We start from the raw sequence: 25,478 nt of genomic DNA on the forward strand, positions 1-25,478 counted from the left end.
GCAAGGCGTACTGGCCAAAAAGTCCAAAATATTGATGGATAGTATTTTCTCCTATGGAGACCAAGTCTACTGAACTATAGCCACCTTCCAACCAACTGGGGAAGCTGGCATCAGTGGTTATTATCTTCCCATCCCTTCTTCAGATTTCAAACCATTAACCAGCAATCTTAGCTCTGCAATACCCCAGGAACAGAGCCCTCTGGTGATCCAATGCCTGGAACTTCATGTTCCAGACAGAGAGAATGATCCTCTACCAAAGACCTGGAGTAGGACTGTACGTAGGGAACGTGCCTTGACCTAGATACAACTTCCTCCTGCAGAAAAGGAAAATCTGGAACAGACTGCTTCCTAAACAAAAGATTATTGAGGTAAACTATGATCGGCACATCTGCATTTTTAGCAAGTCCAGTACTGGGCTGGGAGCTTTGTGGGCTGGGCTGGGATCTTTATGCAAATTGAAGAGCAGAGTCACAAAAATAAAAAAAGATGACTTTGCACTTCAATTTGCATAAAGATTCTTGATGGGCCTGGAAAAAACGGCACATGAAGATATGCATCATTGAAGACCCCAAAATCTACCTCTCGCAGAGGTTAACACTAAATGGACAGAGCCTATCTGAAACAGAAGGATGTCCAGTGGCTTAATCTCTAAGCTAGACCTTATGTCCCCATTTGGTTTTGGGACCGCTACCGGTTGAGTTTTTTTTTTTTTTTTTATAATAATGAGCCCATACCTTCTACTCCAAGAGTCAAATGCAAGACAAAATATTGATGACTCTGTGGCAGACACTGAAGGCCAAAAGATTCCTACCTACCTACCAAGCTTTTGCTGGCTAAAGGTGGAGAAAAAAAACACATCAGAGACTGCCCTAGAATCTTCTGGCCTGAGATACTCTCAAAAACACAGCAACCTCAGATGACTCCCTCACACAGGTACAGAAAATCTTACAGCATCTGGTATTCTCTGGCAGTCTCACCTCCATATACTAATCAGGCTTGATCCTGCTTAGGCTTCGATCAACAGAGATCAGGCATGATCAAGGTGATGCGACACCACTGTCCATCGGGGGATGTGGACACCGGCAGAGCATTGAACCTGAGAGTGGTGTACCTGCCTCTCCGGCTGCCTCTCCTTTCTGGAACCATTTAACTGGTATAACCGATAAATAAAGTAGCAACTATATTAGCCAACCTAATATGCAGTCCTTTCAAGGATGCAGGCCTAAAACAATGCTGGTTTACTGCTATGCAGCCCCTTACGCATGTAAGTATGCAGGTACCCAGGCATGCGGTTATGTAGGCACCCAAGTATGCACACATGCAGGGCTACAAGTATTCTTGCCATTCATGCATTTATGTATGCAGCTCAAGGCAAATAAGCACATATGTATGTACTCCCAGGCAAACAAGCGCAAATGCATGTAATCCCAGGCAAACAAGCACATATGCACGTAATCCCAGGCAAGCATGCACATATGCACGTTATCCCAGGCAAACATGCACATAATCCCAGGCAAACAAGCACATATGCATGTAGTACCAGGCAAACAAGCCCATATGCATGTAATCCCAGGCAACCAAGCACATATGCATGTAATCCCAGACAAACAAGCATATACGTATGTTGTACAAATGAAAACATGACAGTATGCGTTTAAGCAATATGCATTTATGGAAACATGCATATACACAATAAGCAAGCATGCGTTTATGCAACCTATATTACGCAACACGAATCTATGCAAACATGCTTAAACATGCATCTTTATGCCACCATGTATCTTATCTTTATGCAATCATATATCTTTATGCAATCATGTATAACCATGTATATTTATTCAAACATGAATAAACATGTATCTTTGTGCGACCATGCATCTTTGTGCAACCATGTATCTTTATTCCAACATGTATAACCATGTATATTAATGCGAATATGTAAAAACATGTATCTTTAGCAACTGTGCGTTTCAGCAACCATGCATTTCAGCCACCATGCGTTTCAGCAACCATGCGTTTTAGCTAGTTTGCAAGCATGCACCTGCTTAACTGCAGTTGGCCTAATGCTCGTCTTCGGTCCAGAGAGGGGCGTGTTCCGGGGCGGAGGGGGGCGCTGCCTACCTCATCTGGGCCATGGGGGCTCGAGTGTCGGGCAGGCCCGGGGCCACCCATGCTCATGTTTTTCCAAACGTGTATATTTAAATATGCATTTAAGAAACAGGTTTGCAAGCATGTATACTACGCTGCACCTGCCTTCCGGGCAGTCAACAACACTTTAAAGTGAACTGCTATCCATTCAGGGGTTTATCGACTTACAATTGTACAGTTCCCCCAGATAAGCAGCATACACCGTATTTATCGGCGTATAACACTTACCCCAAGTTTAGGAGGGAAGTTTAAGAAAAAACATTTTAGGAGTGAAGTTTAAGCACTTGCTTACTGGGCACTTAAAACCCCCATCTATTCAGACCAATTTTCAGCTTTCAGCGCTGATGCACTTTGAATGACAATTGTGCGGTCATACAACACTGTACCAAAATAACATTTTTATCATTTTTTTTTCCCCCCAAATAGAGCTTTCTTTTGGTAATATTTGATCACCTGTGCGATTTATTTTTATTTTGTTATAAAATTTTAAAATGGGTAATTTTTGTCCGTCATTGATGTACGCTGATGAGGCGGCAGTGATGGGCAACGATAGGTGGCAGTGATGGGCATTGATGGGTGGCAGTGATGGGCACTGATCGGTTACACTGATAGGCAGCAGTTCTATGTGGCACTGATTGGCACCACTGGTGGGCATTGATAGGTAGCACTTGTGGGCATTGATAGGTGGCACTTGTGGGCTCTTTCAGTTGCAATTATGAGGCATAATTGCCTCTTCCGTTTCGGGACCGATGTTCCTTTAAGGTGAGCCAGTGATTGGCTTTTTTTTTCTCCTCCGCTGTCAGCGTGAGGAGAAAAAAAAATGATCACTGAGCTTTTGTTTTGATTTCATTGGCTGACAGCTGATCGCATGGTAAGGGTCAGGACCGGCCCCTTACTCAGATCGGTGATCACCCAAGTCTTAGTAACTCGGTGATTACAGTGCGCTCTGCACTTGCCCTGCAGGACGCGTGCAGGGAGCATGCACAGGGGAGACCGTCATATGATGGCCTCCCGGGAATTCACATCTGCGCTGTGGCCGTCATTCGGCCATAGCGTGGATGTCAGGTGGTTAAGGAAAGAAACTTACATTTTAAATGCCCATGAATGCAGCCTTATCAGTGTCCATCTGCAGCCTTGCCCAACATTGCGAAATGATCAGTGTCCATCTGCAGCCTTGCCCATCATTGTAGAATGATCAGTACCCATCTGCAGCCTTGCCCATCTTTGCAGAATGATCAGTGTCCATCTGCAGCCTTGCCCAACAGGGTCCATCTGCAGCCTTGCCCAAAATTGCAGCATGATTGGTTTTAACTTGTTACCTGTACTCAATTTAGGAGGGAAGGAGCACCACCAAAATAGACAGAGCCGGCTGTCCTGTGTACTCGGCTCCTCTCAGCTTGTCTCGCAGTTCCGCCCAGCTCCTATGATGGACGCAACACCATTCCAATGGCGTGACGTAAATGCTAGGAAGCGGGACTGGGCGTGACTGCAAGCGGAGCCAAGCTGAGTACACAGTATACTCGTCTATTTCATCAGCGCTCGTTCCCTCCTTCCCCTCTGAGGCAGTGGCTCGGCATATAACACGCACCCACGATTTTCCCCTGATTTTAAGGGAAAAAAAGTGCGTGTTGTATGCCGATAATAATGGTAATCATGACTTGTCTGCCACACAGTTCTCCCATAGTAAGTACTCACACTTTGTTAGTATCCATGGGCTGCTGTTATGTCTCCAGAGTCCCTGCTAACCACATGGCCATGGCCGCCCTTCCAGATCCCACTGATGAAGACATGTGATTAGCCCAGTGTCATCACACGTAGGAGAGGGGCCAGGACTTCTACTTAAACTTACAAACAATAATACACTATCCAGCCTCTTTCATATTTTAACATTGAGGATATTCTCTGTGGCTTTAACTGTGGTACCCTGCTGAAAATACCTTTATTCAGAGCCTGGAAGTGGTTCAACAACTTATGTGGACCAAACTTAGTTGTGCGGTCACACAGCTTGAGGTGAGAACAGTCACATGGGGGGGGATTGGGGGTTTGGGGAGGAGCATATGTGCAAAGTCACCCTCTTATTGAACTGGATTTTTATCATCACAAGAGTAATTTTAAAGTGGAAGTAAACTCCCCTATCGTTTTCAGCCAAGGAAGCTGCCATCTTTGCCTCTGTTTAATCTTCAACTGCTATGGTGCTGCACATGTGATTCGTTATGACACCAGCCATTGGATGGTTTGATAGTTTGGCTGAGAGCACAGCCAATGTACAGTTAGCATTCCCGGCATACCTTTTTTTTTTAACTGTTTAAATCGATGGGTTTACTTCCACTTTAAGGAATATTATTGCACCTATGCACTTTAATATCTGTGGATTTGAAGATTACTGAGGACATTGTTTGTCTGGACATGTTTTATCAATGGAAGGATTTTTTCACTGTGAACTTGCTTGATTTACAAATTTCCATTGCACCTTATTTTATGCTCATTTTATTATATACATAGCAATAATCTTTTTTTAACAGTCACTAAGGATAGAGAAACTGTAAAAATGCAGACTTACCATCCTGCTGCAGGACTCTGAACATAACAGGAGTCCAATCTTCAGCCATCACAGCGAGCTTTGTCATAAAAGACCTTCAGAGACTGGGTCCCCCTTAATCTGGGGTCCACTCCCCTGGACCTGTATAGCACCTTGACGGAAAGGACCTTGGTCAGAACAAACACTGCCCAGGGTTCCATTACGCAGGGTCCAGCGCTGTAAGGTTGCATTACAGGCAAAACCTGGAGGAATCTTCTCTCTTTCCAATGAGGCTTAGGTACCATCCATTTTGACTGATAGCTTTTTCGAATGGATCCAATTGAAGTCCATGATTCCGAATAGAATCATCCAGACCTCCAATGTCACATCAGTGACCATCCACCTAACAGACCCTGGCAACAAAACTGAGGTACTTCCTGTGTAGGAGGGTTTATATAGGTGAGGACTTCTTGTTTGATTGATTTACCAGTGTCCATTCACCAGTAGTTGACGTATAACCCAGTTAGTTATTATGGCTGCTCTGTGTCCATTGATTTATGATAAAGAAAATTCCACCTGCATTTTAGGTCGTGGATGTGACGGCACTGGCATCACTTACCACATACAGGCACTGCACACTCCTCTCTGGCCTTCTCAGGGTTTTTTGTGTAACACCATGGACCGAGTGGGTTGTCATCTGGGTTTCGGCAAAAGTTCTCTGTCAGGTTGTTTTCGGAATGAGTGTTTGGATTTATCCTGAGATAGAAAGGTGGTTAAACAGTGCAAAAGCAAGTTACAAAATCCATAGGTAGCCCATGACCCACCTGCTCTAGGACATCTACATCCATGACTTGCAATTTAAAGGCTTTAAAGGGCTGGTGAGGTCTCAATCCAGGCTTATTTTTACAGAAGTGGACCAAAACTAAGATGACATCTTTATATTAACACAATAAACTATTATTTACAACTAGATTTGCTACAGAAGGGTATAATGGTTCAGTCATCATGGGTCCAATTACATACCTACTCATAAACCCTTGTATCCGTGAATTCAGCTCTACCATTGTATTGGGACTACCCACCTGTCATGCCATCTCTGGCAGACTGAGCACTAGTTATGGTCTCTGTCTTTGATAGACTATGTATTGCTACCATTAACCGATTTTGACTGTGTGTTGTCATGATTGTCCTTTTAGCTGCCCATGCATTGTAATGATTGCCCCTTTGCCACCCATGCATTAGAAGTACTGTACATGTGTTTGCCCAAGAGTTACCATGACTACCCATTTGTTGCCATGTATTGTCACAATTGCTGGTTTGTTGTCCACATATTGCCACAACTGCCCATATGTTGCCCTATTCTGTAATAACTGCCATTATGTTGCTTTCATGTTTTCAAAATTGGCAATGTGTTGTCCTTGTTTTCTGCCTATTAAATGTTGTGCAGCGCCCTCCTAGCGTAGGATGCTAGGCAAATTTAGTTTTTGGCTCCTTCTGTAGTCAAAGTAGCAGTGATTGTCTGTCCTGGTCTGTTCAGGGTTTTACTGGCTGAAAGTTTGAGTCCTTCTCCCTGCCCCTGGACAATGTTTCCTGAGCATAGGGAGGGAGATTCAATAATCAGCGGAAAATTTATCATGGCCTGGCCAATCCCTGGAGGGGGCATCCAAAAGGTAGCTAGGGAGGTGATAAATGTTTAGGATAGAGATCTTCGGCTCCTCCCGCCGCCGCCGAGATCTTCGGCTCCTCCCGCCACCGCCACCGAGATCTTTGGCTCCTCCCGCCGCCGACATAGACCGAGCCGAGCCGAGGGTACTCGGCTACTCAGCTCTGCTCGCAGTAACGCCCCCGTCCCGCCCCTTGTCCTGGCTCCTGTGATGGACACAACACCAGGCCAATGGTGGGACATAAAGGCTAGGAGGCGGGACTGGGCGTGACTGAGAGCGGAGCCGAGTACACTCAGCTCGGTAAATGTCGGCGGCGCTCCACAGACAGCGCAGATCGGCGGGGGCATCGGCGTATAACACGCACCCATGATTTTCCCGATTTTAAGGGGAAAAAGTGCGTTTTTATACGCCGATAAATACGGTAGCTATATTCATTCTGTTCAATTCTTATCATTATCGTATTTCCCTTTCATACTTTACTGTATTTATTGCAATATGTTTCCATTTTGAATTTGAATTTTTTTGGAATTTGTTATTTTGTTATGCTATTTAGTCTAGTTATACTTTATTTTATATTTGTTGATATTTTGTTACTATTGTCAATCTGAAATTTGGATACATCCGTATCTCAGAATAACAAAAATTTTGTCCAAATTTTGATTCGAAATGAATCAAAATTGCACACGTGCAAGAGCTCTGAACTTCCTTCCTCCCTAGGAGGGTTCTAAGGTTTATATAACAAAAATGTTATATACCACAGCTTACCAATCATTAGATGTGGTGGCTGCATTTGTTTTCTTTTTTCCCCTGGTGATCTGACCAGGAACACACTTCCTGCATTAGAGTGCCCCCAATGTGGATGAAGGAGCAGAGAGTGCAGATCTGGACTTCAGCATTGTCAGTCTGCAGGAGCAGGGAGTGTTCAATGGACTAGCAGATTTAGATACACTGACATATTAAAGTCAGTCTCCAGCTAACACTTTATAATTAGTTACAGTAAACAGTTTTTTTTCCAGATCATTGTAAGCACCCCTGCCAGTGTTGAATAATTTATCTCATCCCTGTAACTGATAGATTGTGCAAGAGAGCTTGTTCTTTTGAAAAAAACAAAAGACTTACTGGCCAGATCACCAGATGAAAATAGAAGAAAGAAAGCCTTCAAAAGAAAACAAATGCAGCCATCTCATCTATAAATTGGTAAGCTGCAATATAGTAAATATTTGCTTTTGGGTTTAATATCGCTTTAAGGACAACAGCAAGTATGATGAACCATACATCTACACTCACTTTGTCTTGTGTGGAAAATTGCTGGCCCAGTACTGGCACTCTGTTCCAGATCTGGTGACACTGAGGCTCCCTCTGTAATTCTGCCCAAGGCCAGATGCACAGTCACCTGTCAATTAGAGAAATAGATACAGGTAAGTCAGCCACAGCAACATTATGATCAACACCCATCGTGGCGGGATCACCAGGTATTACCTTAATTAAAGCTGCAGATTTAAAAAACTGAAGCACAAATTTTGGAATCGCATTAATATGTTAAAGCCCAGAGATGCTAAATGCTGAAGCCTCATGCACCAGGGTTAAAGGATCAGTATGCATGGGGCCTTAGGGTCCTTTCACACGGGGCGGATCAGTTCTGATCCGCCCCGTGGATATCCGTTTGCTCAGCGGGGATCACTCCGCCGATCCCCGCTGAGCAGGGAGATGACAGCTCCGTCTCTGCACACTGCGCAGGGACGGACCTGTCACAGCGCCGCTCTCCCCTATGGGAGATCGGATGACGACGGACCGCAGTGCCCGTCGTCACCCGATCCGATCCGCAGACGGATGGAAAAATAGCTTTTTCCTCCGTTACACTTTTTCGGATCGGAGCGGGTCGGATGTCAGCGGACAGGTCACCGCTGACATCCGACGCTCCATAGAGCTCTATGGAGCACCCGTTCAGGTCCGCCTGAAAAACTGACAGGCGGGCCTGAACGGGACGTTAGTGTGAAAGAGGCCTTAAGCATTTTTCTAACAGATAATATGGCAAATCTGTTTCTGCCTTTTTAAACCACTTCCATATTGGATAAATACAAGCAAGAAGGGTTGTGATTTCCTTTGGGACCCTTCAGCAGTGGAGTGGGTACAATTTCACAGTTTCTTTTGATATTTTCTTAGGTGGTCTAGCTTGATGTCTATGGCAAAATTATGGCATCAGCATCTATTATTATGCCAGCGATGAATGCTGGGTTAGCAGGAAAGAATACATGCTCTTTTGTCCTGTTCATATTTTCACATTTGAATGATTATTCTCTTGTTTCTGTTCATTCTGTTCAATCATTACAGTACGTCTAAATGGTACAAGAGAAAAGATGAAGCACTACTTCCCCAGACCGTGAAATAACTACCTCACAGTTCAAAAATAAATCAAAAGTATGTATATTCATAAACAATAGTGGTGGGGCCCCAAAATAGCAACATGTGATAATTATAATACAAGTAATAATACAGTGACAATAATAAAGTTAGAACACACACTAGAATTCAAAATCAATTAAAGTGAAATGTGACCACTCCCCAGTGAATCAAAAATGCCATCAGTGTAACTTTAAATTATTAGAAATTGCATCAAGTCCATTCAATAGGTGAACATGCCAGAGCACTCTATGAATAGTCATGAATCAAATATCACACTTCTGTACTGTGTTTGTCACACATGGATAAAAAGTGCCCTCCACCAGTCAAACTACCAGGACCTCTTCAGAAAAGTCACATGACCAGTGACGAAACGCATCAGGTCAGAGCCTATGACATGATCATGCATCACCAGGAAGTAGTTTGGAAGCTACTGGTGAGCTGAGTACTTACGGATGTCTCAGTGACTTTTAGGGGGACCATGCACCCCCTATATTTATAGCGATCTACCCGAGTGCACCGGAGGCAGTGCATCTAGTAATGTGAGTGCAATTCTTTTATTTTAAATAAATATAAGATTTTTATACAGTTCAAGCACGATGTCCGTTTTCTCCTATCTATATGCTACACATGCATGAAGTATAGTGCATAAGGTGAATACGAGTCCCAGGACCAACAGGGAAGCTGCCAACCACTGGATTTATATGCCCAAGGGGAAGGAGTATATAGATCCTTTGCAGAGTCTCCCTGGGAGGTGAGAACATAGTTAGACTGGTGGAGGGCACTTGTTATCCATAAGTGAAGAACACAGTACTCACAGAAGTGTACTACTTGGCTCGTGATTATGATCATGGATGCTCTGGCATGTTCACCTATTGAATAGACTTGATGCAATTTCTAATACTTTAAAATTACACTGATGGCATTTATGGGTCACTGGAGACTGGAGAATTGTCACATTCACTTTAATTGGTTTTGAATTCTAGTGTGTGTTCTAACTTTATTGCTTAAAGGGGTTGTAAAGGTTCGTTTTTTATTTTCTACATAGGTTCCTCTAAGCTAGTGCATTGTTGGTTCACTTACCTTTTCCTTCGATTTCCCTTCTAAATGTTTTTTTTCTTTGTCTGAATATCTCACTTCCTGTTTCTCCTCAGTAAACTTCTCACCATCATCTGAGCTGGTGGTTAGTCAGCCAGAACAGCTTACTGAACAGCTTACTGAGGAGGAACAGGAAGTGAGAAATTCAGACAAAGAAAACAAAGAAAAAAAAACATTTATAAGGGAAATCGAAGGAAAAGGTAAGTGAACCAACAATGCACTACCTTAGAGGAACCTATTTAGAAAATAAAAAACGAACCTTTACAACCCCCTTAATATTGTCACTGTATTATTACTTCTATTATAATTATCGCATGATGCTATTTGGGGGTTACCACCACTATTGTTTAGTTATACACAAATCTTTGCTCTAAACTTTGAATTGTGAGTGTTGCTATTTGGGTGTACCACCACTATTGTTTAGGTATATATATATATATATATATATATATATATATATATATATATATATGGTTTATTTTTGAGTTGTGAGATAGTTATTATTTCACGGTTTGGGGAAGTAGCGCTTCATCTTTTCTCTTGTAGGGAACACATATTGGTGTCAAGAAGCAACCTCTGCCACATCTTGGTATAGGTGATTACTATCTTTTTTGAAGAGTCACTCATAGTAGTGCAGAAGTCTCATCACTTCGAATTCTAAATTATATTTTCATCAACCAGTGGCATTCTTTATAAATAGGCCCCTTATATTGCTGCCATGCAGGACAATTTATAACGCTGGTACAGAATACCTGTGGACACAATTTTGCCAGCGTAATATGTGAAAAAAGAACATTCTGCATGCATTTCATCTGAATACTGAGAATGTATTTATGCAGTTCAGCAGTTAAGCTATGTACTCAGCAATGCAGCTACAAAAACATTAGTTAAAGCATGCTGGCTTAACGGGTAATTATCCTAACTTGCAGTGCAGGAGTTCTTGGTTCACGTTTCATAAATACAGAATAATGAAGATGATGCATCAGTACAGTAACGATGAAATAGACAACCATTATTGAATCAGGGACTAAGCTGGGCCACAGCAGAGCCATAGATCTGGTATGAGACACCTTGACTTTTTAAAATTTCAACCAGTATGTATCTAGTACAGAGCAAATATTGACAGAGGGTCTTACCTTGCAGACAGGCAAGCAGTGCCTCCCTGGGTTTCGTTTTCCCTGGCTGACATGCTGTGGATGAGTAAAATATAAATTTTAGACCAGTTCAAAGTACACAGGAGACATATATAGAAGAGTAAAGCCTTTAGAAATGACTGAAGATGCCCAAACCCTGCTAAAGCCGGCCATAGATGGTTTGAATCTCGGTCGGTTCATCAGGGATGGGAAGAGATTCGAACCATGTATAGGCAGGCCGATTGTACCCAAGTTGATCAATCAATCAACTTGGGAACAATCAGCATGCTTGATTTTACAATGTGATTATTGCCAGTGGCTATTATAGCTGCTAGCAGTAATCACTGTGTTTTTCTTGTGTGTGTGTTCACTGTATGTGGCTTCCCATGTCACTTGCCTCTTTGACCAAGTATAAACAATCAACTCAAACAATTAACACCTGTCACAGCGTACCATGGTGATTGGAGTAAGTAAATTAAAACAGGATGGTTTCACAAACATGTCATGTCATGTTTTTGAATGCTCAACATCAACCTTCACACATTTTAGACAGCATGGTGATTGGCTTAAAGCCAATAGTCACAAAGTCAAAGCACTGAAGAAGAGAGAAATCCTTGAAATGCGTCAGCCTATTGGACCTTCATCTTCTGTCATAGGAATGGATGTATTTTATGCAATGAGCTTTGATGTTTTTGACACTTTGTGATTACGATACTTACTACTTTTTTATCGCAATAAATTTTGGTCCTAGGACAATGCACTAGGTCGTGCACCATTTGTGTTTTTTGTATGGCTTAAAGCCAAACCCCAGGCCATGTCCTCACTGCAAGGGTTAATTGCTCATTTTCTCCAGGGCAAAGGAGAAACACTTTTACTTACATGATCCTCTGCTCTCCTGGCAGATGGTGCTTCACCATGCTCCAGTGGTGGGACTGTCACATAGCATCAACATGTCCCATGCAGGGCTATGGACCCCCCCCCCCCCCCCCCCACACTGGTCTTGATGAGATCAGGACCCTAGATCCCTGGAGCATTGGGGAGAATGCACTCTGGAGGCCAATCTAACAACAGGGAGGAGCAGATGATACCAACAACTGGGCAAAAAGACACCAATGATGGGGTATAATTCCTCCCACTGTCACCAACGATAGGGTACAACTCCTTCCACCAACACCAATGAAGGAGTACAATTCCTCCCACTGACATCAAAGATGGAGCACTATTTATTCTCACTGATGTTGGAATCTTTTCTACTCCCAATGGCCACAGTCCAGCCCCCTAATGTCTGAGGGACAGTAAACTGTCCCCCTGTTTGGAAAGTTTGAAGACCTCTGCCCTAGATCTAAAAGATGCAATTAGCCCTTGCAGTATAAGCACAACCCCACTGCAAAGGATATTTTTTTAGTTGCCTGGAGTTGGGCTTTAAAGTGACTGCCTAACCAATGTGGCTACAAATGCTGGAATATATCACTGATACTTATTTGAAGTGATGAAGCCACTTGGTTGAACCAATGGTGACCTTTGCTCTCTATGACGAAATTTAGCAACTGAACAAACTAAGGTGGCTTTGACTAATCACATTGTACTCACATTGATACTGTTGCCAGAATATTTTCTGTAAAAAAAGAAAAAATATAGTTATGAAGGGGACAACCATAGAACTCTGATGGCACACCGTGTACTTGTATCTGTTTTCAGCACACTGGACCACACACACACACTGAAAAATTGGATAACGACACATATAATAGACTCAATTTAAAAAAACATTAAATAATTCAGTGCACCAAAGTCTCAGTGACTTGCATGCAAGGTGACTCCACCAACCTTGTCAATTAACAAAATCAAACAAAGTACAGCGCTACAATAAAACATATAAATCACAATGGTAATGTATAAAATAGTGTAAAATGAATATATAAAAAAATAGTTGTGAAATACAGTCATTTGTACTCTTCTTGGAAACAAAAAAAGAACTGGAAGCAACGGCGTAGTGTCAGTATGTAGGCTCCTTTTGACATGTGCACACACACCTCTTCATGGGTACGCCTTCTAAAGTTTCGGTTTGGTGGCCCTCAGAGTAAGCCTGGCTGAGATTGCTTGTTTTACTGGAGCGTTTTATATGTATGCTGCAGCATTGTATGTTATTTTTATTGAGTCAATAAACTACTATACTATATTATTTGGAATCCTTTGGCTTTACTTGGCTTTACTTGGTGCAGAACATCAGATTGTATGAGAAGGTAACGATTGGATTGTGTGGAGACCTAGTGGATCTTGCAGTAATATGTGGATGGTGTCATGCTTTATTTACCATTTATTTTTGGTGAGTGCAAATATGGTGGCGGCAACGAAGCACCAAATGTTTCTCACACGGTGGATCTTTCCAAATAAATGTTGTATCTCCTGACTGAAAGAACATTATTGGGAAGAGGACAAGAAGCACTTCTGCTTTCTTCACACAAAGGACTGTACTTTTCACATAATGGATCGTTTTTTGTTTCCAACAGGAGTATGGAATTTTACAACTTTTTATATTCGTTTTACACAATTTTTACACAATTTTTACATTACCATTGTGATTTATATGTTTTATTGTAGCCCTGCACTATGTTTAAGTTTACATATAAAGGACTGACTGCAGAAACCAGGAAGACTGCAGTGAAGAATTATTTTTTTAATTTATTACAGGTATTTAAAAAGCACTGGCATTTTATTCAATGAGCTTACAATCTAAAATTCCTATCTCACATGCATACATACATATTAAGGTCAATTTACCTTTTTTGGAAGGTGGAAGAATACTGGATTAACAGGTAGAACATGCAAACTCTATGCAGGTAGTTTCTTGGCTGGGATTCAAACCAATGACCCCAGTACTGCAAGGCATTGTTCTATCAAATGTCACATAGAACTTAACTGGTTGCTATAGGAAATACACTTAACCATCCTCTAGGTTTCAAACACAAAGGCCTAAGGTTGTATTCAAAGTGGTTCATCAAGGATGAGCTATAATGTATACACTTATACTAATATACAGTCATCAGCTCTTTGAAATGAACTTTATTTAGTTTTGGATAGAGTAGGGATGGGTTAGAGCCTATGTCATGTTTATATGGGTCTTCACCCTCTCTATTTATCCTGGTGATCATTGTCACCAAGGCAGAATTCAAAATGTGGTCTCTGGAACAGGATTCTAGGGCAAATCTTCCAATGGGAAAACCTGTTCTGGTAGCATCTCTCAAAGGAGGAATTTCCTTTAGGCTGGGTTGATCAGCTACAGGCTCGTGCCTGGGGTCCGGTGCATGTCTGTTCACCAGTTCAGGTGCAATTCAGGGCCAAATTTCTGCCTGAATTTGCACCTGAACTAGACCCAAACACACACTGGACCCTTTTTCAATCCAGACCACAGCCACCCCCAGACATGTGTGAACCAGCTCCATTGAGAACCAGTCACACTTGACTGTCATACGAATTGGATGTGGTGATCCACATCCAATCCACATATGTGTGAACCCAGCTTTACTTTTCAGAGATCTTCTAACTTACTGTTGAAGGGAATTCTGAGCAAAATGATTGATACAGCTAAAAAAAATGGACCAGGATTTGAATCATTTCCTAATCTAAAACTTAAAACATTTTATCTCGAGAATTGCTTTAACTTCCATGGGGAGACTTAAGGCCTGTGTAGCCCTAAAGACATTTTCTGAAGTAAGGCATGATAATACAGATCCTGACAGGGTAGGTGCTCCCGCAGAACTGTTTTGGTACCTGAATGGGTACGGGCACCTTTTTTAAATCTCCAGCCGGTCTCAGCATAAGCGATTTTAAGACCTTGGTGCAAAGTATACTTGGTAGTCCAAAGCATGCAATTTCATATCAAGTTTGTAGATGAAATTAGAGAAGCAAGTGGGGATCGATCATGGAGTCATGGAGTGAAGGGCTGTTCTCACCTAGCTCCTCCTCAGTACCTTTTGTTCTTACTCCAATGTGTTTATATGGGTAGCTGAGTTAATATGTATACTCTTCCACTATTAATTATAGAGTACTGAAGGTTTAAAACTCCTGCTAGGCTTTTTCTTCCTGTTGCATAGATTCCCTGTCACTTCATGGAAGCACAACCAGAAGTAAGAGGAAATCTCTATAAGTAAAGGGAATTCCCAATAAGTGTCACTGGAACAGATGTCCACCTTGGAAGATTTACCCTTACTTCTTAATCTGGTGTTACTGGTTTTATTATCTGCCCTTAGTGACATTGGCTACCAGGGGCCACCATGAAAATAGAGATGGTGTCACTGTAGCTCCAGGGGCCTGTCCTGTCCATGTGTGACTTGTTATGCATGCGTGACAGTTCACAACTAAGAATAAGCATGGTTGGTCAAGGACATATTTGGGCTTGCACACAGACTAGAGAGGGCATGCATACTCTTTTCTAACAAAGGGGGAGTGTACATCCGCCCTAGTGTGATATTGTTTATTAAAATGTAAGAATAAAAAAAACCTTAAAATCGATACACTCACATTGGGTGATATGTTTATAGGCATGTAAATCACCTCGGCCTCCTCTCCTGGATTGCCACTGCAAGATCTAGCTGACTTGATAAAGAAAGCCATGCCTCTGAAATTTGTTCATTAACCCTACACATCGCTCCTCTCCCTCACTCTCCTTTGTGCCGCGGGTTAATTCATTGGAGCGGGGTGCTGGCTGGGCTGGGCGCATGCGCAGTGGATTGGGGACACCGGAACTGAGAAATGGCGTTCTGTAAGCTCTCAGCTGGCGGTAAGGTCAAATCACTGTTTTCATCGTGTTGGACTATGTATACTATTTTTCCTGCGGCAGCCAGTGCTGTGACTTCTTGTCAGCTATCTTGTCTAAATGATTAACTGATTTCTGCCTTTTCTGTTGTTGCACTTGTGGGAGGGTGCAGCGTGGTGCAGCCATAGTAACTCACACACAGTCCGGTTGCAGTAGAAAGAACTTGTATTGTAGTCAGAATATAACAATTCACAACACGCCCGGCAGAAGGAACCCCAGCCAGGAACATGAACAGTAGATTGTAGCAGAGCATATCTCAGCCAAACTGACAGAGTCTATCTTGAGAGGCAGAATGTGGCCTGGTTTCCAGGAGAAGTAGCATCCAGAACCTCATTCTGCAACTATTACTGTCCTTGACAGATGGGTGACCTGTCCCTACACTACCCACACCCTAAATGCATGCCAAACTCAAGAGCCAGGGTTTTAAATAGACTTTGCCTGACTCAAGATAGCCACCAGAGTCCCAAGGGTTGTAAGCATCCTACCAGATCACTGCCCTAGTGACCCAAGAAACCATAGAGGAACCAAGTTCCTCTTGACTTTCTCTGCTGCCATGGTTGAGTGCCACCTGCAGTGGAGAAAATAGACTTCACCTGCCTACACTCTGAATTGCCTGACTCTGGTTGTATCTACTGTTCCTGTTGCCTACACTTCTTGTTCCCAACCATGCTTGCTTTGAACCATGCCTTGAAACTAACTAAACCTTTCCTGCTGCCTACCTGAATCTCTTCCTGGAAACCAACCTGTCCGGTTGCTGCCATTCTGTCTTTTCATTGCAGCCACTCTGTTCCTACTATCCCCCCATGCATTGATCCTGAAGGCCGCGGCCTGGTAACATCTCGCAGCAAAGAAACCCAGTGGCTACTAGGGTTACCAACCCATGACCCCTTGCTATGGTGAAGACTAAGATGCCACTTAGAATCTGTGCCTTGGATAAGCGTGTATCACCTGCCAGGGGTGAAGCTTGTAATGAAAGGTGAATCTACCCAGAGGAGACACAGACAGACCTAACAAAGGTTCTAATTCATCCCTACTCCATGCAAAACTAAGGAAAAAAAAGTTAGGCTATACATACAATTTATCATTTTACACAAAGTGGGGCATTCTAACTTCAGCTTGCTCTAACTTGAAGGACTTTCTAAGATTTATTGCTTCTCTATTGCTGCAGCAGCTGTGCATACAATACAAATAGCAGATGACAGATAGTAAGATGCAGTCAACAACAGTTTCTCACTTGTAACAACACTTTGTCAAAACTAGTGGATATAATGAGTCTTAATAAAGTTATTACACGAAAGAACTGGACATTGAGTTCTCTACATATTTGGTTTCTCACATTACTAGGAGAATAATTCATATAGTGTCCCCCTTTAAAGACCTGAAGTAAGATATTTTGCTAGATTTAAAAGGCCTACTTCAGACAATTTTTGGTTTTGGTTTTAGATAAATTGGAGAAGGCCTAGAACCCCTACCAGTTTTTTAAAGCTGTCTGTGTCCTCCACTGGGATATTTTTCTGCTTGTTTAAGATAGCACAGGAAGTGAGGGGTAATCTCCTTAATGGGGACATAGACAGTGATTAGTCTGTTTTGAAATAAGAGACATTTACAGGGACACATCTGACCTAGGGAGACAGCATAGACAAATATACCAGAACATGCATATATATTACAGTATAATCTGTGCAGTGTTAGCAATTATGACTGTAAATATTTGTATCCTAAATGTGTCCAGATAGATCTTACCGTGGTATCATCTGACTCTTTGATCTCTCTGGCTTCCTCATAGTTGCACACCTCTTCCACACACTCCCTTTCCATGTTTCCTGGCTTCAACTCCTCCCATAATGAATTCGCTCTTCTTGAGCGTGAAAGGACAGTTGAGGCTGCTTGGTTGCTGAGGAACACTAAGAAGACACAATGGAAAAGTCTTAATAGGAAATAAAAGTGATTTATATATATTTTCGTAAAATTTATTTATTATTATGCAGTTTTTTTATAAGCAGCCATCATGTGGTGTTATTTGCTTATTTTCTCACAATTTCTAGGCTTGTTTACAGAGCTCAGTAGCTAAAGCTGAAAGTTACACACACAAATAAAGTGAGTCAAAGCAGTGACTGATTCATAGCTCATATTCTACTTCTCGCAGCTGAATAAGTTTGCGCGAGCTGTGTCACTTCCTGTTTTGCGAACGTCTTCAACCAATTTGTGCATGTCTTCCCTGTTGCGCACATATGTAGCAAGTGTTATGAATTAGATTATGATAAAATGATCACACCCAATCTGTCCAAAACTTAAGAAGTGATATGGACCATTTTTTAAATAGGTGCAATTATATGAAATATATAATAATTATCTGGGGGAAAAAAGCCACGAGGAAAACCCAGCCATAGGACCTGTCAAAGGAGTCCTTCAATTATTGTGCTAAGCAGAGGGAACTCTGTGCCATATTGCAGGCTCTACACCATGGCCTACATTTTATGAATGGGCAATAAAATGAAGATCATGGTGTGAAGTAAACACTGCATATAGCAGAGAGCAGATAGCTCTTGGTTATACATTGACCCATAGTTTGCTAAAGCATTGCGTACCATAAACAACTGTAATTTTTTTTTAAATGAAATACTCTTTTCGCAATGTTTTAAATCTTTTGTGCTGATGCCTTAAAACCTCTTTGCATTTACATCCCAGCATGTACAAAACATCAGTTTTGACTGAAGTTTATTGAGTTGCATCTCACTCTTCACTTGATAAAATAAAAAAAAAAAGCGCTAAGCATATCTAAAACCAACAGTTGTTTTAATAGGGGTGGTTAGAATCCCTGCAATTCTTTTGTTTTGTTTTTAAATCCCATGGATTGATCTCCCTTTATATTCTGTCCCAGAGAAACTTGTCACCGGAGCATGTGTCCACATGAAAGATATGAAAAATATTTAAAGATGTCTTTTGCTTCTATTAAGGTAACAATTGTAAGATTTTGGATTTTTAATTGCTTTCTGTCCCAATGACAATGAACAAATAAAGAGGTTGAATCTCTCCAGTGGGGACACAGACAAAAAAAATAAAAAATCCTGACAAGGGTTCTAATTCTACTCCATACAGCCAGCTTCTGTCGACCATGCATGCTGGAAAACCAGCAGCCTGTCAGAACACAACAGACCAGCGGGGGAGACCGCTGTACTAATGCATAGCTCCCAGCTGTCCCTGATTTTGAGGGACTGTCACTGATTTAGAGCAATGTCCCTCTGTCCCTCATTCCTCCTCATTTGTCCCTCATTTTGGTCTGATCTATAGAGTTGTGTACAAAATGCACTTTTTATCTATCAAAAAGTGTTTTCCAGCGCTAAACCTTTCATCTGATTTCTAAATTGCTGCATTTGTAAATTCCAAAAGCCAATATAAAGGAATAGCATTGGTAAAAAAAAAGCGCTTGTGGGTTTAACCAATTTTTTTTTTTTTTTTTGTACAATTCTCCGTTAAGGGGGCGTGTCAAGAGGTGTGTCCTATGCCTGCATACTTTTGCTGATAGGCGTCCCTCATTCACATCTCAAAAAGTTGGGAGGTATGCTAATGTCGGATGGTTAGTACAGCGATTCCGACCGGAGCGGTCAGCTTTATTGTGTAGCAGGCTTTAGATACACTTTAGGAATAACCCAGGAGGGCCACGAGACTAAATGGAACGTTTACATTTTTAGATGTGTACAAATGTGGTAATCTTAAAGTGTCTTACCTGCTTCAATATTTATTGTGAAAAGATTTATACTATACATGAAGAAAACCTATCTATCTATCCTATCTATACAAGAAATTATTAAAATGCTCTAAAGGCCCGTTCACACTAGAATGCTGTGCAGGAAATCCACCTTCTGTGCCGTTTACCTGCACCGAATTCAAATCGCACTGCCCTTGCAATCTGCAGCAGGTGTCAGTGCAACGTTACCCCAAATGCAGGTCACAAACACAGTGTGTTTGCCCACACCGGATCGCATGGTCCAAAAGTACCATGTGATCCAGTTGCAGCGCATTTCCAAAAGTAGTGCATGCACTATGTTTGGTGCTCTGCGATTTCAGCACATTCAAAATGAATGGACTGAAATTCACTGCACAAAACTGTCTTGTGCAATTCACATGTAGTTCTTAGCCCTTGTACACACGGTCGGATAATCCGACAACCAAATCCGTCGGATTTTGTCCGACGGATTTTGTCCGAAACTGTTGTATACACAAATTTGTCAGAAAATCCGATCGTACTTAACGTGATGACGTTATTTCGTTAGGACCGGACTACGTTCACGCTCGTAGCCAATAGCTTTGGTCTAGGAATTTGATCTGAGCATGTGTGGCACTTTGTCCGATCGGAATTCTCTACACATGATCAGACAAAGTCCGATCGGGTCATGTTGTCGGAAAATTTTATAGCCCAGCTGGAAAACTTGGTCCGTCGGATACTCCGACGGAAACAGTCCGGTGGAGCCCACACAATGTCGGATTATCCGACAACACGGTCCTATCAGACATTGTCCATCGGAATGTCAGACCGTGTGTACAAGGGCTTAGTGTGAATGGGCCCTAAACACAAAACCAAATATATCATGTATTTCTGCTTTACTAGTCCTTAGAAGTAGTTGCTGCATTTATTGTCTTTTTTTTTTTTTTTTCAGGCTTTTTCCCTTTATTTTCACCTGGTGATTCTGCCAGTAACACACTTTCAGTCTGAAAATGACAGCGCTCGCTCATTACACTATATCTCTGGAGGAGCAATGTTGCCACCCTAGGTCAGCCTTTCCCAACCAGGCTTTTGTGGTACCCCTAGGCTGGTAGGAGCTCCTTGAATAATGATCCATTTCTGGAGCTCAGAAAAATTCCCACTGGCACTAATGATCTTATTAGCTATCTGTAAGAGGAGGATTCTTCCCACTGGCCACAAATGTAAAGAGCATTCTTCCCACTGACCACCACACTAAGGTTTTATGTACATTAGCAGCTCATGGCACCTCCTAAACTTGAGTTTAGAAGCTTTTGGCTACTAAAGTCAACTGCATAAAAGCCTATGTCCATGTACATATAGGCTTTTAGCAGAGTTTAGACACTGCCGCGATTAGGTAAGATTAGACCCCCCTCTCCTGAACACAGAAGAATCGTGTTCAGGATAGGAACATTTTGACCACCGTCGTGGGAAAACGCAAATAGCTGCAAAATTGCAATTTGAGTTTTTGACATGTTTTTCATTTTCCCACCGCCATGGTCAGGGTAGGCTAGTGGACAGGTAGCCTAATATACTGTGAACTGTAGATATACTAATTATTAGGAAGGGTTCCCTGAGCCCATAGAGTTATTTCACGAGTTCATCCATGGTAAAAACATTGACAAAGGTTGCCTTGGGCTAGGTTTGAACTGCAGGCTGCAAGTGTAGGCTATGGCACATCTATATCTAATTTCTGTTTTTTGGATTACATACACTTTAAACATCCAGATTAGAGAGGATTAAGATCCAGATTTTTACTAAATTGTAGGATGCTGCTGCTTCTGGGGCTGGCAGCAATAGCAAGGGTGTTGATCGCTGAATTACACCACAGGCCTCTATTGCACAATGTTCAAAGAACACTTTCTTGATTGTGTACATTGTGATGTGTGGTAGACTCTGTACTGCATGGAGGGTGACAGAAAATATCAGCAAAACAAGTCTATGGAACATCTTCTGGACATCAGGAAACCAGGCTCAAACCCATGCAGGGTGACATGCCCCTACCAACAAGTATGTCATACTCGTGCACAGATTTCTCCATCCATGCTAGATAGTAAGGATGGGAAAATCAACCTCTGAAGACCTGCAAGTTGCCAAAATACCCAAACAGTGGCTGTATCTGATTGGATGCAGGTGCTGCTTGGATGCCAATTTTCCATCCGGCTTCTTCGATTCTTCAATTGAGAAAAGTTGGGCGGTAGGTGGCCGACGGTGCCACCCATGGAGTGAATTTCAGCCTGTTCATCAGGTTATTCACTCCTTGTATGGCAAGCTTAAGACCAGGAGTTCTTTACCGATATCCACCAATCATAAATAGAATTCTCAAGCCAGATCTGAATCTAAAGATGGCCATCTAAAGCCGCGTACACACAGGCGGACTGTATGGCCAACTTAGTCCTTCAGACAATCCGACGGACAGTCCGTCCTACTTTCGAATGAACGGACTTGACCACACACGGATGCACAAACAGTCCGTCAAAAGTTTGCGCGATGACGTGTACAGCACGTACGACGGGACTAGAAATAGGAAGTCCAATACACAGCAATGCAACCTTTCGCCGTGTAAATCCTTTCTGAGCATGCGCCATACTTAGTCCGTCGAACTAGCCTACTCACGAGCGGATTGTCCGCTGAAACCAAAGTACGACGGACAATATTACGGAAATTCCGAAATACTTAGTCCGCCAGACTGCACGCTGAAAAAGTCCGCTGAAGCCCACACACGAGCGGACTGTCCGCTGAAATGTGTTTCGACGGACTAAGTTGGCCAGACAGTCTGCCCGTGTGTACGCGGCTTTAGAGTTTAACTCGAATGTTCGTAGAAAAATCATTCTTTTTTCCTTACCCTCATTGAGTCAACTAATTTTATAAGCCTATACAATTTTAAATAGCCCTTACAATTGTGTCCAGACCTGCTTTTTAAATGAAATCCCAGCCATATTAAACAGGTTTTATTACAATATACATGATTTTTCCCAAGCCAAAACCCGAATTAAAATGTAGTTAGTATAAGAAAATGTTTCCTTCCTGCTCCTTCAAATTTTTCTGTCACTTTGGTAGACAAAGAACATTAATTTGACCAAACTGACCATTAAAAAAATTGAATAATTGTTCCAATAATGAAAATTTTTTAACAGAATTTTACAGGTGTATGGCTAGCTCAAATGATGGATGGATTGCTGGGAGAAGTATCTCCTATTCTTATCAAGAACATTATGATATCATAGACCCATCGACACTCCTCTTCTGCCCCTGTTTAGAAAATTAAACCCATTAGGGCTTATGGCTCCACTAAAAAAAACCCAGCCCACCCTAAAAAATGGAATACTGGTGTATACTGGTCATCCTATAGAAACTGACCAGTAAAGGAACAATTCCATCAATTCTGTCAGGTCTTTACTTTATCTAGAGTTGCTGCACGAAGATGCCCCAGCAAAGCTCAAGCTGCTTATATAAAATGTCTATTTGACATAATTTTCCTCAAATAATAATGATCTCCATATTTCATCCTGAATTTTATAACCTCCAATGTAAAGAAGCTTTGAACTTATCACTATGAATGACTGCATTCTTCTTTACTATATCCTAAATCAAACATGACCAGTTGTCCTCCTTTATCAGAAAAATGTGACACCATCATTTCGTATTGTAATGTCTGAAGCACCAGAACTTCCTAGGAAATGTGACAAGCCTGAACAGTATAACAAAAATATTACAGAGCACACATGCAAAACTAACATTTACTTTCAGAAAGGCTTTTTAAAACACCTAGACATTTTCAAAAAAACATCATCAAAAAATATGGGGATTTGGTCACACCATATTGCTATACGGTGCTTAAGCCCACTTACAAGATATTATGGGGTACTTTGTCGCAGTAAGCCTGAACAGTATGTGACTTGAGCTGGTCATAGATGAGTCTGTTATTTTTCACTCAACCAGCATTCAAAAAATAAAAATAAAAAACAAGAACGGATTCCTACATCCACACAGTCTAGGTGTCCAGGGGAATGTTCCCCACTGTGTCCTTGTATCCGACCAGTGAGGAGAACTTCCCTGCCATTGGAATACACAGATTAGATGCAGAGCTAATCAAACAGCTTTTTTCCAACAGGGCAAGTGAACAGAAGTCAATCAGTAGATCAACTTCTGTTCAACCACAGTGGTCATACATGGATCGAAATTTGTCCTGTCCCTGTTGAATTTTGATCCATGTATGGCCAGTTTTAACAGCAACTACATATACAAAGAAATGCTAGCAGTTTAGTCAATACAACATTACACAGCTTGCTTCTTTTACAATAGGACCCTATTAACACCATTTGAAGTCTGTTTTCTGAAACACTTCAATGCTCAGCACCGAGATTCCCATTATATACAACCGTGCCTATTCACACCTAAGTATCATGTCATTTGGCATGATCGAAGCACGAAAAAGTATACGTGTTTCTTTGGGGGTTACATGTTTTTGGCTCCTATAAAATTCAATTGGGGTGCCTGGAAAATGCCTGAAAACGCATGTTTTACGAAATTTCTTGTCTCTCCTGCACCTAATAACTAGTTTTTCATCGGTTAAAACTAAAATGCCCAATCCTGAAAACACCTTCGCAAATCCTTTACCAATCTACTGGAAGACGATGCTAGACATTAGAGCCTGACAGACAAATCCCATTCCCTTGCATTGCTCTACAAACAGAGAGATGATTCAGAAGATGTTTCAATACAACCCAAGCAGTGTCCTTACCATTCTGTCCCAGAGCTGGAGGTAACAGGAAGGCTAAGGCAATCCCCCATAGTATCATTGTTCTGTGTGGCATGGTGGGGGAAAATTCAGTGCGCTGCATCCCCACAACTACCACTTCACTAAGAGCTGTAGAAGATCAGCCAGGTCAGAAAAACACAAACCTTCCTTTGGCCTTTCTCCCTCCCCCACCACCCTGCCACTGGGGTCAGGACCGGTTACACATTGACCAGCAAACATTGAGGCCAATATATTAACATTACTGGGCTTAACTGCATACACCAAGCATCAGTCCAGACCCTCTCATCTCACATCCAATTTGCATCTATTACCCCTAGAGTGTCATCTATTGTTCAGAAGTTGGCTAGACTGATCACTTTCCAGCCTGCTATGACTTGGGGGCCCTCAGTAAAAGGCAAAAGTAACTGTGGCCCGATGAAAAATAGAGAATATTTTTTACAAATGGTTTTACATTTTCTTATGTTAAAAGTACAGGCAAGTATGAAATTCAATCATTCTACATAATAGTTGAGAAGCAATTTGGCTGGCAAAAAACAAGAATTTTTATTTTATTTTTTTAAATGGCAATTGTCTATGATATACGGTGATTTTACAAACCAAATGTTTTTTGGCTAGAGTCTACTTATATAAGTCTACTTATAAATACAAGCCAATGCTGTTTAAAAAAAAAAATTTTTAAATCTTGTTTTTTGCAATTTTTTTAATAATTTGGTGCATCTCAATGATGCTCATTTTCCGACACTTTTTTGCACTCTCTTCCAGTCTTTATGTATGCCAGCAATGGCTGCATGGCATTTCACAGGGCGGGTTTGCGAATAGTGACAAAAGTGGATCAAGACTACGCAACTTGAGTTAAAGTCTAATGCTGCATACACACGATCGGATTTTCCGATAACAGATGTTGGATGTGAGCTTGTTGGCGGAGAGTCCAACCGTGTGTATAGGACATTTGTTGTCGGACTTTCCGCCAACAAATGTTGGCTAGGTTCACAAATTTTCCGCCAACAAATTTTTGTTGTCAGACTTTCTGATCGTGTGTACACAAGTTCATCGCACAAAAGTCCACTTATGCTCAGAATCAAGTACAAGTCATAAGGGCTCGGTCTTGTAAAACTAGCGTTCATAATGGAGATATCACATGACTATTGAACTTCATTTTTTTTTGGCTCGCCGTTCGTCCTGTATGTCACTACGTTC

General features: G+C 41.8%; 1 protein-coding gene across 1 annotated transcript in view; it reads right to left on the reverse strand.

The window, feature by feature from the left end:
- The window catches only part of F2 (coagulation factor II, thrombin), an 86,275-nt gene extending 61,853 nt beyond the window's left edge, over positions 1 to 24,422 (reverse strand). The window contains exons 1-6 of the mRNA XM_077461474.1: positions 24,264 to 24,422; positions 17,521 to 17,681; positions 12,552 to 12,576; positions 10,965 to 11,018; positions 7,618 to 7,723; positions 5,286 to 5,422 (exon numbers count right to left, since the gene is read on the reverse strand). Coding sequence (XP_077317600.1) covers positions 5,286 to 5,422; positions 7,618 to 7,723; positions 10,965 to 11,018; positions 12,552 to 12,576; positions 17,521 to 17,681; positions 24,264 to 24,363 — 583 coding nt within the window. The 5' untranslated portion in view covers positions 24,364 to 24,422. The remainder of the gene's footprint in view (positions 1 to 5,285; positions 5,423 to 7,617; positions 7,724 to 10,964; positions 11,019 to 12,551; positions 12,577 to 17,520; positions 17,682 to 24,263) is intronic.
- Between the last annotated feature and the right edge of the window lie 1,056 nt (positions 24,423 to 25,478).

Source organism: Lithobates pipiens, unplaced genomic scaffold, assembly GCF_037356315.1.
Source record: "Lithobates pipiens isolate NorthernLeopardFrog02 unplaced genomic scaffold, aLitPip1_a1.2 Scaffold_10, whole genome shotgun sequence".
Lineage (NCBI taxonomy): Eukaryota > Metazoa > Chordata > Amphibia > Anura > Ranidae > Lithobates > Lithobates pipiens.